Source organism: Coffea arabica, chromosome 5c (genome assembly GCF_036785885.1).
Source record: "Coffea arabica cultivar ET-39 chromosome 5c, Coffea Arabica ET-39 HiFi, whole genome shotgun sequence".
Lineage (NCBI taxonomy): Eukaryota > Viridiplantae > Streptophyta > Magnoliopsida > Gentianales > Rubiaceae > Coffea > Coffea arabica.
In genome coordinates this window covers 23497103-23509529 of record NC_092319.1, presented here as the reverse complement: position 1 = coordinate 23509529, position 12427 = coordinate 23497103, and the positions used below count along the sequence as shown (strand labels likewise).

The 12427-nt window shown below is 40.0% G+C and overlaps 1 protein-coding gene across 1 annotated transcript; it reads left to right on the top strand.

Moving 5' to 3' along the window:
• The first annotated feature begins 6965 nt into the window (after positions 1-6965).
• LOC113723280 (uncharacterized) lies at positions 6966-7991 on the top strand. Its single transcript, XM_072049942.1, has one exon. It carries the CDS (start codon positions 6966-6968, stop codon positions 7989-7991), a length of 1026 nt encoding a protein of 341 aa, XP_071906043.1.
• Positions 7992-12427: the final 4436 nt, after the last annotated feature.

The window sequence follows — 12427 nt, the reverse complement described above, 5'->3', positions numbered from 1 at the left end:
GAAAAAGGCAAGAGTTAGTAGATATCCAGGAAATTCGGATGCATGTCCTATGGGGGAACCCTTTTTGTGCCAAGGGTAGGCCTAGCATGAAAATGCAATCCTCTAGGGTAGGCACCATACCATACCTGATGGATTTGATCAACTCATTGAGTGAAAGTAATTTTTTGCAAAATGAGGTCCACGTCCGAATGGATTGATCACTTTTGATCAATACAAGATTTTGCAAAAACGCACGGGTTTGACCTTGACGAACTTCCTATCGAAGAGTTTGGAATTCGTTGATAAAATTTCTCAGTGAATTACGGGTCAAAACCCCAACTGATCAAATGGCTGGATGCAATGGATGGTTTTCTCAAAAATCGACTAAGTTTCGAAATCCGACATTAAAACCCTAATTGGTCAAATGAAATTGACAATTTATTAAAAATCGACCGAATTACCCTAAAAAGGGAAACAGGTCAAATGAATTGAATGAAATTTATCCAAAATTAATCAGATCACCCTAAAAGGGTAAATTGATCAAATGAATCGACGATTTATTCAAAATCGACCAGGTGACCCTAAAAAGGGTAAATTGGTCAAATGACCCTAAAAAGGGTAAATTAGTCAAATGAATTGACGATTTATTCAAAATCGACCAGGTGACCCTAAAAAGGGTAAATTGGTCAAATGAATGGATGATTTTTCAAAAATTGACCGGATGACCCTAAAAAAGGGTAAATTGGTCAAATGACCCTAAAAAGGGTAAATTAGTCAAATGAATTGACGATTTATTCAAAATCGACCAGGTGACCCTAAAAAGGGTAAATTGGTCAAATGAATGGATGATTTTTCAAAAATTGACTGGATGACCCTAAAAAAGGGTAAATTGGTCAAATGAATGGTTTATTCAAAATTGATTATGAATTAACAAAAATGGATCGATTGAATCGTCCGGCCATTGGTGGCTTCAAAAAAATAGTCTATGAGCCTTCTAAAATCACGATTTGGCCTCAATTTATTTATTGTCTCAATAGGAGGCATTATTTGTGAATTTCTTCAAATTAATGTCCTTTACGCAAGGGATTTTTACCAAGTTTGATAAAATGGCCAAAAAGTGATTATTAGACGTTCATATTCCAAAGACCGCTTTATGAAAAATGATCGGATCCTACCTTATCTTGTGCACTACCCCTTTGGATGGTACGAGAAAGGTAAACGTGCAAGTCTCATTGGATTATATATCCGAGACATGGGGTGGCTGATTTCTAAAACGGGATTCCCTATGTGGCATTCCCTTCTAAGGTGGATGCATGATGCCATTTATTAAAGCGATGTAAATATGTCACAAATATGGCCTAAAGGACATAAATAATGCATCGGGGGAAAAAGGTCTAAAAATGAAAAATGTACTTACTGAAAATTAAGTGTAATGACTGAAATTTAAACATGTGAGTTATCTAGTGGGTAAGTCACTAAAAGAGTGCCCAAGGGGCCTCTTATTGCTAAGGCACATGAATGCAAGCCAAGAAAACAAAAGAATGGTTAGTGCAATTGATAGTACACATAACACATTGGGAGCAATTTAGAAAAGAAATATAATAAAGCAAGTAAAAGGGGTAGAACCCCTTCCCTCGTGCCTAATGTGCTTAAAAGAGGGTGAGGCCGACTCTAACCTAGGAAAATTCTAATATGGATGCATGAGGTTGGGGTTCACTATTGCGACTAGACTCGATAAGGTTTAAAAGGTCCCCAAGCCTTCAAATCTAAAGACCAAGGGTCATCACTCCCAAGGCCTTCGATCGGTGGCTCGAGTGATCCCTTAGGTAGCGCTATGGGCGCAGTGCACACCATCCGCCTACCCAAGGCGATCGATCCTAATCCTACAAGGCGGTGTGGGATAGCGCCCACGAAAAATAAAATAAAATGGGATAACAATAAGTAAACGTGCACGTATGAAGTGCTCCCTATTTTGAGGGAAAGGGTTGAGAACCAACGCGAGGCTCTAAAGGTGACACACACCCCCCCAAATGCAATGCAAGCGCGAGATAAGTAAGTAAACATACATCCAATCAACCAAACATACATTCGCGAGCGAGGGAGTAGTTGGATACGCGTGAAATGCAAAATCCTAAAAAAGGAAAAAATGCAACCCTAAAACACCCAAATGCGATATATGAAAAGATTAAAAGAGGAAAAAGATTGATTAAATCAAATTTGCTCGGACTCTCGAATGTCCCCAGTGGAGTCGCCAACTGTCGCGCCCCATTTTTTGATAAATAAATAAATGGTTTGAAAAAATGTATTTTTTTTATGATTGGAAAATGAATTGTGATTTAGAAGAAAAATGGGTCTAAATGGGGGGTTGAGAATGCGACGATTTGACCCAAAATTATAGTTTAAAAAGGGTTTGAAATAAAAATTGGAGTCGCCACTTGGTAATGAGTTAAGGTGTACCAAGTCACCTAAAAATGAATTTTTTAAAGGAAAAAATGGGAAAGAGTAGTAAGAAACCCCTTTTAAACGACTCCTAGTCCACGTAAACCAAAAAAAAGGTTCGGGAGTCACATTTGACAATGGGGAAGGCAAGGATACAATCCAAGGCACCCCTTTGACCTAGCCAAGGCTAGTTGCGTGATTTAATCAAAGATTTTCTTGTTTTAACCAAAGAATTTATTACATTTGGATGTGCTACATGAAATGCAAAACCCTAGATTCTAAGATGTCTCTTGTAAGGTTTTTGATCCCAACCACATGAATTGTGGCGGCCAATAAAGGAAAACCTTATAGAGGTCGATTAATGCAAATGATGATTCAAGTGCAAGTGTGCAAGTGTATAAAAAGGTGCATGTGTGCAATTGTATGGAAAAATCCAAGTGTTTGTGTGCAAGTGTATGGAAAGGTGCATGTGTGAAATTGTATGAAAAATCCAAGTGTTTGTGTGCAAATGTGTGAAAATAGAATAATAAATATATAAGGTAAAGTGGAATTTCATTTGTGAGGTGGAAATGAGCACGTGATAGGAAAAATGTAGTGAGAAAGTATGGTTTGAGAAATGTGCAAAATTGGGGTTAAAAGTGTATGGACGTGATAAAAATGAAAGTATGACCCTAGGGGAATGCAACAAGTCGGGTGCGGGGGTTGACTCCTAACTTTTTCGATTTCGATTTTCCCTTTGATTAGAAAGCAAAACTAGCGTGCTAAGGCTATCGAGTAGCCACACTCGCTCGTTTTCCTTATCAGAAGGGGATTCTCAAGCAAATGAACCCTAACTAGCATGAGATGCAAGACCTAAAATGAGGGGAAAGGGGAATCGAGGAGCATACCAAATGATAAAACTAAGGAAAAATGCATGATATGTAGTGAACAGGCAAACATGTACTAACGAGGGGAAATCCCTAAGGGTCTAGCGTTGGACTAGCCCATTCTATGAATTCCGACTAGCGTTGGACTAGTGGAAACGATAAAAGAAGCCACAACTAGCGTTGGACTAGTATGGTGACGCACGTTCATCCATTCCATTCATCCACACTATAAAAAGCGAGTAGACATGCGAATCACTTATAAACACATAGCACATAACACTTAGCATGCTTGACTAGATGCAAGGACCTAATAAAGCGATTAAACACTTAACATGTAGGCATGCAACCAAACTAATGAACCTATTACATTCACTAACTAAAACAAAAGGGGAAAGGAAAAATGGACCAAATTGCTCGCCACAGCCCTATCTATTACAAGCCAAGAGGTGTACACATACCCCATTATAAGAATAACTTAATGAAAACAAAAAGTAAATGACATAAGTAAAAGGCATTAAAGAAAAGCTAGGAAAGCAAAGTAGACATGCAATTCACTTAGCACGTTGAGTCACATAAGAGAAACAAAAAAGATAAAAGGAATTATACCGCTCCCTTTTGTAGTGTTAAATGGACGAGACTTAAACTGGGCTAAGTCACCAACTAATGGGATAACATGTGCTAAAACCATTCAAAGCAAAGGATTAACGCACCAATTTAATTATAAGATATAAACAAAACAATTGGAATCCACCAAATCATCAAATTTTCCCCCAATTACAACTTAATGAAGTCAAAACTACTTAAAGACCAAGGCAAAAGGCATGATCATCCAATCCACAAGCATAACATCTACTAAAAACCCAAAAGCAAGCACGACTCAAATCATTCAAGTCCAAATAAATCGTTTAAGCACTTCAAAGATTCCAAAAATAAAGAAAAAGCCAAACAATGATTGAAGTTGCAATGATTTTAGGACTTAATTACAAGATACTAAAACATGCTTGGGCTTTTGTGGCACAAAGAGAAACTTAGAAGGATCAAATTGATTAAATGTTCCAATTACTTGGGCCTTAGTAGAACAAAAAGGGACTTGGGGGGTTAAAGAGCAATTTTCAGAAATAGTTTCATGCAAAATGCATGCAACATGACGTGAAAAACCTTCTGCAACAGAGTTCAACAATGCTATGAAGCTCTTAGCAATTCTAAGCTAGCTGCAATTTTCTCATTCCAACCGAAACACATTGATGAAACAACTCAAACCAAACTAAACACAAATGCAATGACCCCAAGCCTATGTTGTTAATCTCACCCAAACACAATCAAAACCACTGAGCATTGAATGCAGAAAAGCAATGTGAGGATTTGCAACAACTTTGCTCACTTTCCTCTGGTTTCATGAATGAAAGTGAGCAGATGGTTTTTGTTCATGCATAAAGCAGATTATCACAGGTAGGAACTAAGTGTATGAACTAAGTGTATGGATTAGCATTATCTTGCCATAAAATAGGGAGGAACTAAGTGCATGAACTGCCATTGTCTTACCATAAAACAAAGAAAAACTGAAACATTTTCTTTTGAACCCAAAAACCCATGCAAACATTCAGCCTGCCTTCTTACCGCAAAAAAAAACACTCAAGGTAGACCAGATTTTCGTTTTTTTAACCCAAGCTTATTAACCAGAACTTGCTTAAAGATTCATCACAGCATTATTGGCAACACACAAGATGCACCTACCTATTCCTAACAGGTCCAATAGTGCTACTAGATATGAAAATGCAGCCTAGATGTAAAACAAGAAACTCAGCAACAACGAGATTACCATTACCACAACTAGACTCCTAATATAAATTCCAATATACGTGACACAAAACTGACCCAAGCCAAACCCAACTCATTCAAGCATACAAGCGAGGACTTGAAATCATGGAGAGAGTAAACTCCCACAAACTCTCGGTCAGACAGCGCAGCAAAATAAACTCAATGTCTGCTAGACTATGACTTGAAACTTCCAGCAAAAACGCACCCAAACAAGATGCAAGAAAACTGATGGCCTTTAGTTCTAAATTCCCATCAAAATTCTGAACATAATCTTGATAGCAAGCATATTCATGATATCCCAGTCAAACAACGCATACAACCAACATTAAACAAACTTACTTTTCAGTCACCAAGCTGCAAAAACCATCAAAGCAAGATTCGGAACAACAAAATACAGAAAAATCAACGTCCAAACAAATAAAACAGACATGCAATCCTCTTGACAGAAATTTTTCGGCAAAAATCTGATGCTCTGGCCACAGCAAACTCAATTGACAATTTTAAACCTATATTCATTTATGAAACCTTCTACCGATGCTATGGGTTCGTTGCCAACTAAACAAAACATGGGACAACCTCCGTACAAAAACAACTCGCAGGAAACCAGGAGAGCCGAAGCAAGAAAGACATGGAACCAGGAAAAAACATATACTGTGGCATATTAACATCGATCTGAGTATGTTTGAACAAGAAAAAAATGGAAAGAAAAGGCTACCTTGAAGACTTTAACACCGAATCTGAAAAGCCTGTGCACTGAAGATGATCGTCCTCCACAGGAATCGAAAGGGACTTGCTGCTGGTTCTGATGAAGACCACGCGAAAATCTGGAAATTTCTGGTCCTTTCTTCCGCCATTTCCTTTGCCCAGCCGCCAACCTTAGCTCTCATCCGATGTCAAAACCTTCCTCTCTCTACCTAGCTCTCCCTTTCCCTTCTTTTCTGACCTCAGCCGAAGCCCTCCTTTTTGTTTTCCCTTTCTGTTTTCCCAATCCCCACGGCCGCGCCTCCTTTCTCTCCTTTTCTCTCTTTCTAGCTTTCAGCCGTTGTTTCTCTTTCTTGCGGCTCCAAAAACCCTCTCCTCTCTCTCTTGCTCAATACCCTAGCTCCCTTCTAGAATCCCCCCTCCAGGCGTCCTAGACACCTGGTCCTTTACTAGCCAAAAATTTCATCCCAGGCCCTCCGCAACTTCTCTGCAATCTTGCGGCACAAAACGCAGCTTTTGCTGCATAACACGCGACTTCTTTTTTTTCTTTCTTTTTTTTAAACGAATTAAACAAAAATTGAAAATAATAAAAATAAATAACAAAAACAATTTAATTAACATTGGATGAAAAATAAATAAACTAGAAACAACAAAAAATGTAATTTCCATTTCCTTTCTCCTTTTCTTTTTTTCTTTTTTTATATTTTCCCTTTTCATCGTTTTTCCTTTTTTTTCTCTTTTCTAAATGAACCAAACAAAAAAAAAATAAAAGAGAAATTAAGTAGAAATGAATAAAATAGATAAATAAAACCAAATAAATAAAAAAATTGTAATTTTTCCCTTTTTTTCCATGATTTTTCCTTTCCTTTTCTCTTTTTTTTCCATGATTTTCTACGCTAAAACTTAAAAAACAAAAACTAAAAAAAACTAAAAAGTGAATAAAACTAAAATAAAATAAAATAACACCTAAAAAGGGCAAAACAAACAATAATGAACAAAAATGCAAACCATCTAAAACAAAATCATGAAATTAACAAAAATTAATAGACAAGATTTATCACTAAAACGAAGCATATAAATTATTTCAAAATTTGGTGTCTACAAGGAGACTACAACGTTATTACTTGCGTGGAGGAAAGGATTGGAGGATCTTCTCCGAATATGCGTGATTTGGAAGAATTCAACTCAGCTTTACATCGCAGTGGCTTATTTCTAGTTCAATTCGATGGGTCTGCTTACACATGGACCAATGGTCGCATGTGGCAGCGGCTGGATCGAGCGGTCGTTAATGCCGCCTGGCTCGCAGATGTTGAGATGACTAGAGTAGCTCATCTTCAACGGGGGCGGTCTGATCATTGTCCGTTGCTAGTCAAGGGGGGTAGTACATCGACAAGGCGATCATCATTCCGGTTCCTCAATGTCTGGCGCGGTCACTCCAGTTTTCAACAAACAGTCAAGTTGGTGTGGTCTCAGTCTGTTTCTGGAGTGGGAATGCAGAAATTCTTTAATAAGTTACAGGTGGTTAAAAGAGCTTTATCTCGATGGAATGTGGAGGTTTTTGGGAATGTCTCTCAAAGGGTCAAACAGGCAGCAGACAATTTATTGGCCAAGGAAATTTTGTATGATCAGAATCGGGATACGGTGTCTAGGACGGCAGTTCACGAGGCTAGGGCACTTCATTCTCGGGAGCTAGCATTGGAATGTGAATTTTGGAGACAAAAGGCTGCGATTAAATGGATCAAAGAGGGTGACGCTAATACCTCTTTTTTCCATGCAGCAGTTAAGCAAAAACGCAGTTGTAATTTTATTGCACGCATCAGGGGAAGTGGCGACAGTTGGTTTGATAGTATAGAGGATATTAAGCTGTCAGCAAGTGATTTTTTCTCCAAGTTGTTCACAGCAGACCGCGCTGCAGGTTCTGGCATCAGGCCGTCACTTGAGCTGCCTAAACTTACGCCAGAAGAGAACGATATGCTGCTGAAGTCTCCATCGGTAGAAGAAGTTCACACGGTTATATGCTCGTTGGACTCTCAGAGTGCTGCGGGACCCGATGGGTTTGGAGGGGGTTTTTTATCAAAGTTGCTGGGAGTGTATCAAGGACGACTTCATGGATGCGGTGCAGGATTTCTTCGCTGGTGCCTCGATGCCCCGCGGATTTTCAAGTACCACGATCACATTACTGCCTAAGAAGGAGGGTGCATGTGAGTGGAAAGATTTTCGACCAATAAGCTTATCTAACGTTAGTTCGAAGATCATCTCGAAAATTTTGTCTACCCGCATTAATACACTCCTTCCTAAGTTGATTTTGGAGTTTCAGACTGGATTTATACCGGGCAGGGGGATACAGGATAATGTCCTCCTCGCTCAGGAATTAATTCTGGATTTGGACAAGAAATTGCGTCATCCTAATGTAATTCTGAAATTGGATATGGAGAAGGCCTATGACAGGGTGTAATGGGGGTTTCTTTTGTACATGCTTCGTGAATTTGGCTTTAAGGAAGGTGTGGTAGATCTGGTTTTTCGGTTAATATCCAACGTGTGGTTTTCTGTATTGGTTAATGGGGAGCTCACGAGTTTTTTCAAATCGACTAGAGGGGTACGTCAGGGGGGTCCTCTATCTTCTACTCTTTTCCTTTTTGTATCGGAATTCCTTGGACGGAGACTTCAGCAGCTGGTTGCTAACACTCCGAGGTTTAGATTTTTGAGTAAGGGGGGGCTGGTCCCGTTTTTTGCGTTTGCTGATGACATGGTTATCTTCACACGGGCATCGGTTGACTGTCTGCAAGCTGTGTCGTCCTTGTTGCGAGAGTATGAAATTCTTTCTGGCCAAAAAATAAATCTTGCCAAGAGTAGGTTTCTATGTTCGTCGAAGATTCCTTCGGATACCATCACTTTAATTCAACAAGCTACGGGGTTTCAAGGGCAATCTTGGCCTGTGAGATATTTGGGAGTGCCACTGTTTCGTGGCCGTAGTAGGAGTATTTTATTTGATGGAGTTTTTGCTTCTGTTAGAGCAAAGCTTCTTCATTGGAGTTCCCGCTTCTTGTCTGCTGGGGGGAAGATCATATTGCTTCGGCATGTGTTGAACTCAATGCCTATTTATTTATTGCAGGTTTCTAAACCACCGAAGGGGATTTTTTTAAGGCTAGGTAGGCTGTTTAATGCATTTTTGTGGGATGGCAAGGATGGGAGACGGATTCATTGGTCTTCCTGGGAGAAATTATGTTTTCCAGTCGCAGAAGGGGGTTTGGGTTTCAGATCACTGCTGGATGTAGAGAAGGCATTTGCAATGAAATTATGGTGGAGAATACGTCAAAAGAATTCTACGTGGGCAAGGTTCATGCATCGAAAATACATTGGTGACCAACATCCGTCCTCGGCAGAGGTTGGTGTTGGGTCAGCAATATGGAAGCGGGTCTGCTCAGTTCGGGCTGTTGCTGAAGCCAATTTTCGTTGGCGTGTTGGTGAGGGGTTCATCGATTTTTGGTACGATCGTTGGCTTTTTGACGAACCGCTTAGTAGCCAGTGTGATGGGGAGCCTCCTCATTGTTTGGTAGCTGAGTTCTATAGCTCTATAGGGTGGAATATTGAACGTTTGCTCCAGGTTCTTCCTCGATCGGTCGTTAATAATATTTTGCAGACAAGTGTTGATCCAGCTCTTAAGGATGAATTGGTTTGGGCTCCTTCAATGGATGGTAGGTTCACTGTGTCGTCTGCATGGGATTTAATTAGACAGCGGCGTAACCTGTCTTTGGTGTGGCGCGGAATTTGGTGTCCATTGTTGCCGTTAAAGATGTCTTACCTTGTTTGGAGGATTTTGGCTGGTTTTCTGCCGTTGGATGACAAGCTCCGTTCTAGAGGGTTTTCATTGGCTTTCAAGTGTGATTGTTGTGGTGATTCACAGGAGTCTTTGCATCATATTTTTGTGCAGGGCAACTTGGCAAGTGCTGTCTGGAAGCATTTCTTCCGCGCTTGCGGTATCCCGTGGACTTCATTCTCATGCGTTTCTTCGTTGCTAGTGGTGTGGTTTCAATCTTCTGGGAGTGGGCGTTTGGATCATGTTCGGTGTGTTATACCTGTTGTAGTGTTATGGTTTCTGTGGCGTAGTAGAAATGACGCTCGGTTTGGTAATGTTCCCTCGGCTTGCTTTAAAGTTATTTCAGATATCAATGGGTGGTTGGTTGCTCTGGGGGCTGCGCGTATGTTGAAAAGGTCTCAGTTGGAGGGGGATACGGATACCTACTTTGCACGGTATTTTCAGCTCAAACCACATAAATCTTTCTGTCCGCAAGCTATATCTTGGAGGAAGCCTCCTCGAGGGGCAGTCAAGCTGAACACCGACGCAAGTGTGTCAAATGGGTTGGCGAAAGGCGGAGGAGTGGTACGGGATTTTGAAGGGAAGATGCTTGGTGCTTTTTATAAGGAGTTCGGGGAATGTGAGGTGGTACATGCGGAAGGGTTAGCGTTGTTAACTGGTCTACAGTGGTGTGTTGGGACAGGGTTGTTAGATATTTTAGTAGAAGTAGATTCTCTAGTGTTGGCCCGGCTGGTTACTAGTCAATCGATTGGTAAGTGGCCGTTGTGTAGCATTTTAAGCCAGATTCGGTTGTTGTTAGGTAAGGTGCAGGGGACCATTACGCATATCTATCGTGAGGCGAATGCTGTGGCAGACAGCCTAGCGGCTTTATCTTTGGAGAGTCCATTTGTTACTTTCCAATCTCATCATCTGCTTCCAAGTAGGGCTCGGTCGTTGATTAACTTGGATGCAATGGGCTATCCATATATTCGAAACGTTAGTTGTTAGGTATTTTCTTATTTTTCTGGCATTTATTGAAGGGAGGGTTTGCTTCCTTCGTCGTATGATTTTGTTGCTGTTGAATAAAATTTGGGGGGTTCTCCCATTTTATTTAAAAAAAAAAAAAAGTTATGACCTATGGAGTTAATTGAAAGATTATCAAATGTTTGAGGGAAAATGTATAAGAAAGAGAAAGTTGGAGTGCAAGGGTTAAAAGTGCAATTGAGGAGCTTTTATGTGATTGGCTAAGCTTAATAAATATCTCCTATGGTCTTGACCATTATTACCTTAAGACTTGTAGGCTACTCAAGACAAAACAAAACAAAACAAAACAAAGAGAAAGAGAGAGAGTGAGAGCCGAGAGGAAGAGAAAGAAAAAAGAAAAGGAAAGCTTGCTTTGGTGCATCATTTTTGCTCTTCAATCTTGAGTTTGGATCTTGGAGAAACAACTTGAGCACTTGATTGTTGTGGGTGATCATCTACAAAGCTTGAATCAAAGGTAAATCATCTTCTTTGAAAGTTAAAATGTTGGGGTTTTACTTTCTAAGCTATGGAAATGATGTGGTATGTTATGATTATGGATTTATATGGTGAATTTGATGTTTTATTGAAGTTTTATGGTTAATTTTTGGTGATTTATGCTGCTGGAAATTTCGGTCAAGAGAGAGAAAATTTGGGTTTCTTGCTTTAATGCTTTCCTTAGTTGTTTTGATTGGGAAATTGCCTTGTAGTGGTTATGTTTGATAAATTGCCTCCCTTGATTGGTTGGTTTCTAGCAAAAATCTGGTTTGGGTTAAGAAACCCTAGACTCCATTAGGTTAGTTTAGTGTAGCCTATGGCTATTGAGTTAGGGTTTGTGTGTTTGGATGATTAGAACAAGTTCTATGGTGCAAGTAAAACTAGATTAAGGATTATGGTTAGTATTTGGTGATCTTGGGCTAACTTGTGAAGGAACTTTAGACCACTCTTAGACTGATATAAGTATGGTTGTTAGGGATCAATTTGGTTAGAAAATTCGCATAAGAACCATAGGAACGGATCGTGCGGTTGCGGCGCACAAAACCGGCGAAACTGGAAAATCAGGGCAGTTCAGGATCCGAAATTCAGCTTTCTTTTTCTTGATGCTGCGTACGGATTCAGAAGTTCCTCAAAACATGAAAGTTGTAGCCTTATATGTCCTGAATATTCCTGCAAAATTTCAGGTCAATCGGATTACCGTAGCCTGAGTTACAGATGAAATACTCAAGCCTGTTTTGAACATCAGATTCTGTGCGTTTTTTAGTTTAGCTTCTGCCTGTGACTTTTTCGGTTTTGATCCTATACGATCTGGGTTTTGACTCCTTCATAATAAATGTAGATCTTGGTTTTGGCTTCGAAACGGTATAAAGTGCGTCGAAATCCGAGTTCCGTAGCTCCTGTTATGACCAAAACAAAATCGATCATCAGAACTACCTTGTATCCGGACAGTTCTGACGGGTACTTTGACACTCAACTTTCGTTCTGTTCTGAGTGGATTCAGGTCTTGGCCAAAACATCAAAATTTTAGCCTTATGTCTCAGCATTCTAATGCCCTTGGAATTTACTGATTTGAATTTGTGAGCTGGGAGTTATGGTCTAGCAAACATACCCTGTTCGTTACTCTAGAGTGCGAATTCCTGGAACGGTTTTCTGTACTTTCGACCTATTTTCGTTTGGATCCAGTTGGAGGTGTCTTCATGAAAATTGTAACCCTTCCTCTTAGCTTCGCAACGGTACCTCATCTACCTTGATCCGGCATTCCTAGCCTAATCTTTGGTCAAAACGGTTGGAGATGGCAGATTTGGCCGTT

Bases quoted from the DNA above. Each gene is read 5' to 3' on its own strand.
- LOC113723280 (XM_072049942.1), top strand. From the start codon at position 6,966: ATGCGTGATTTGGAAGAATTCAACTCAGCTTTACATCGCAGTGGCTTA.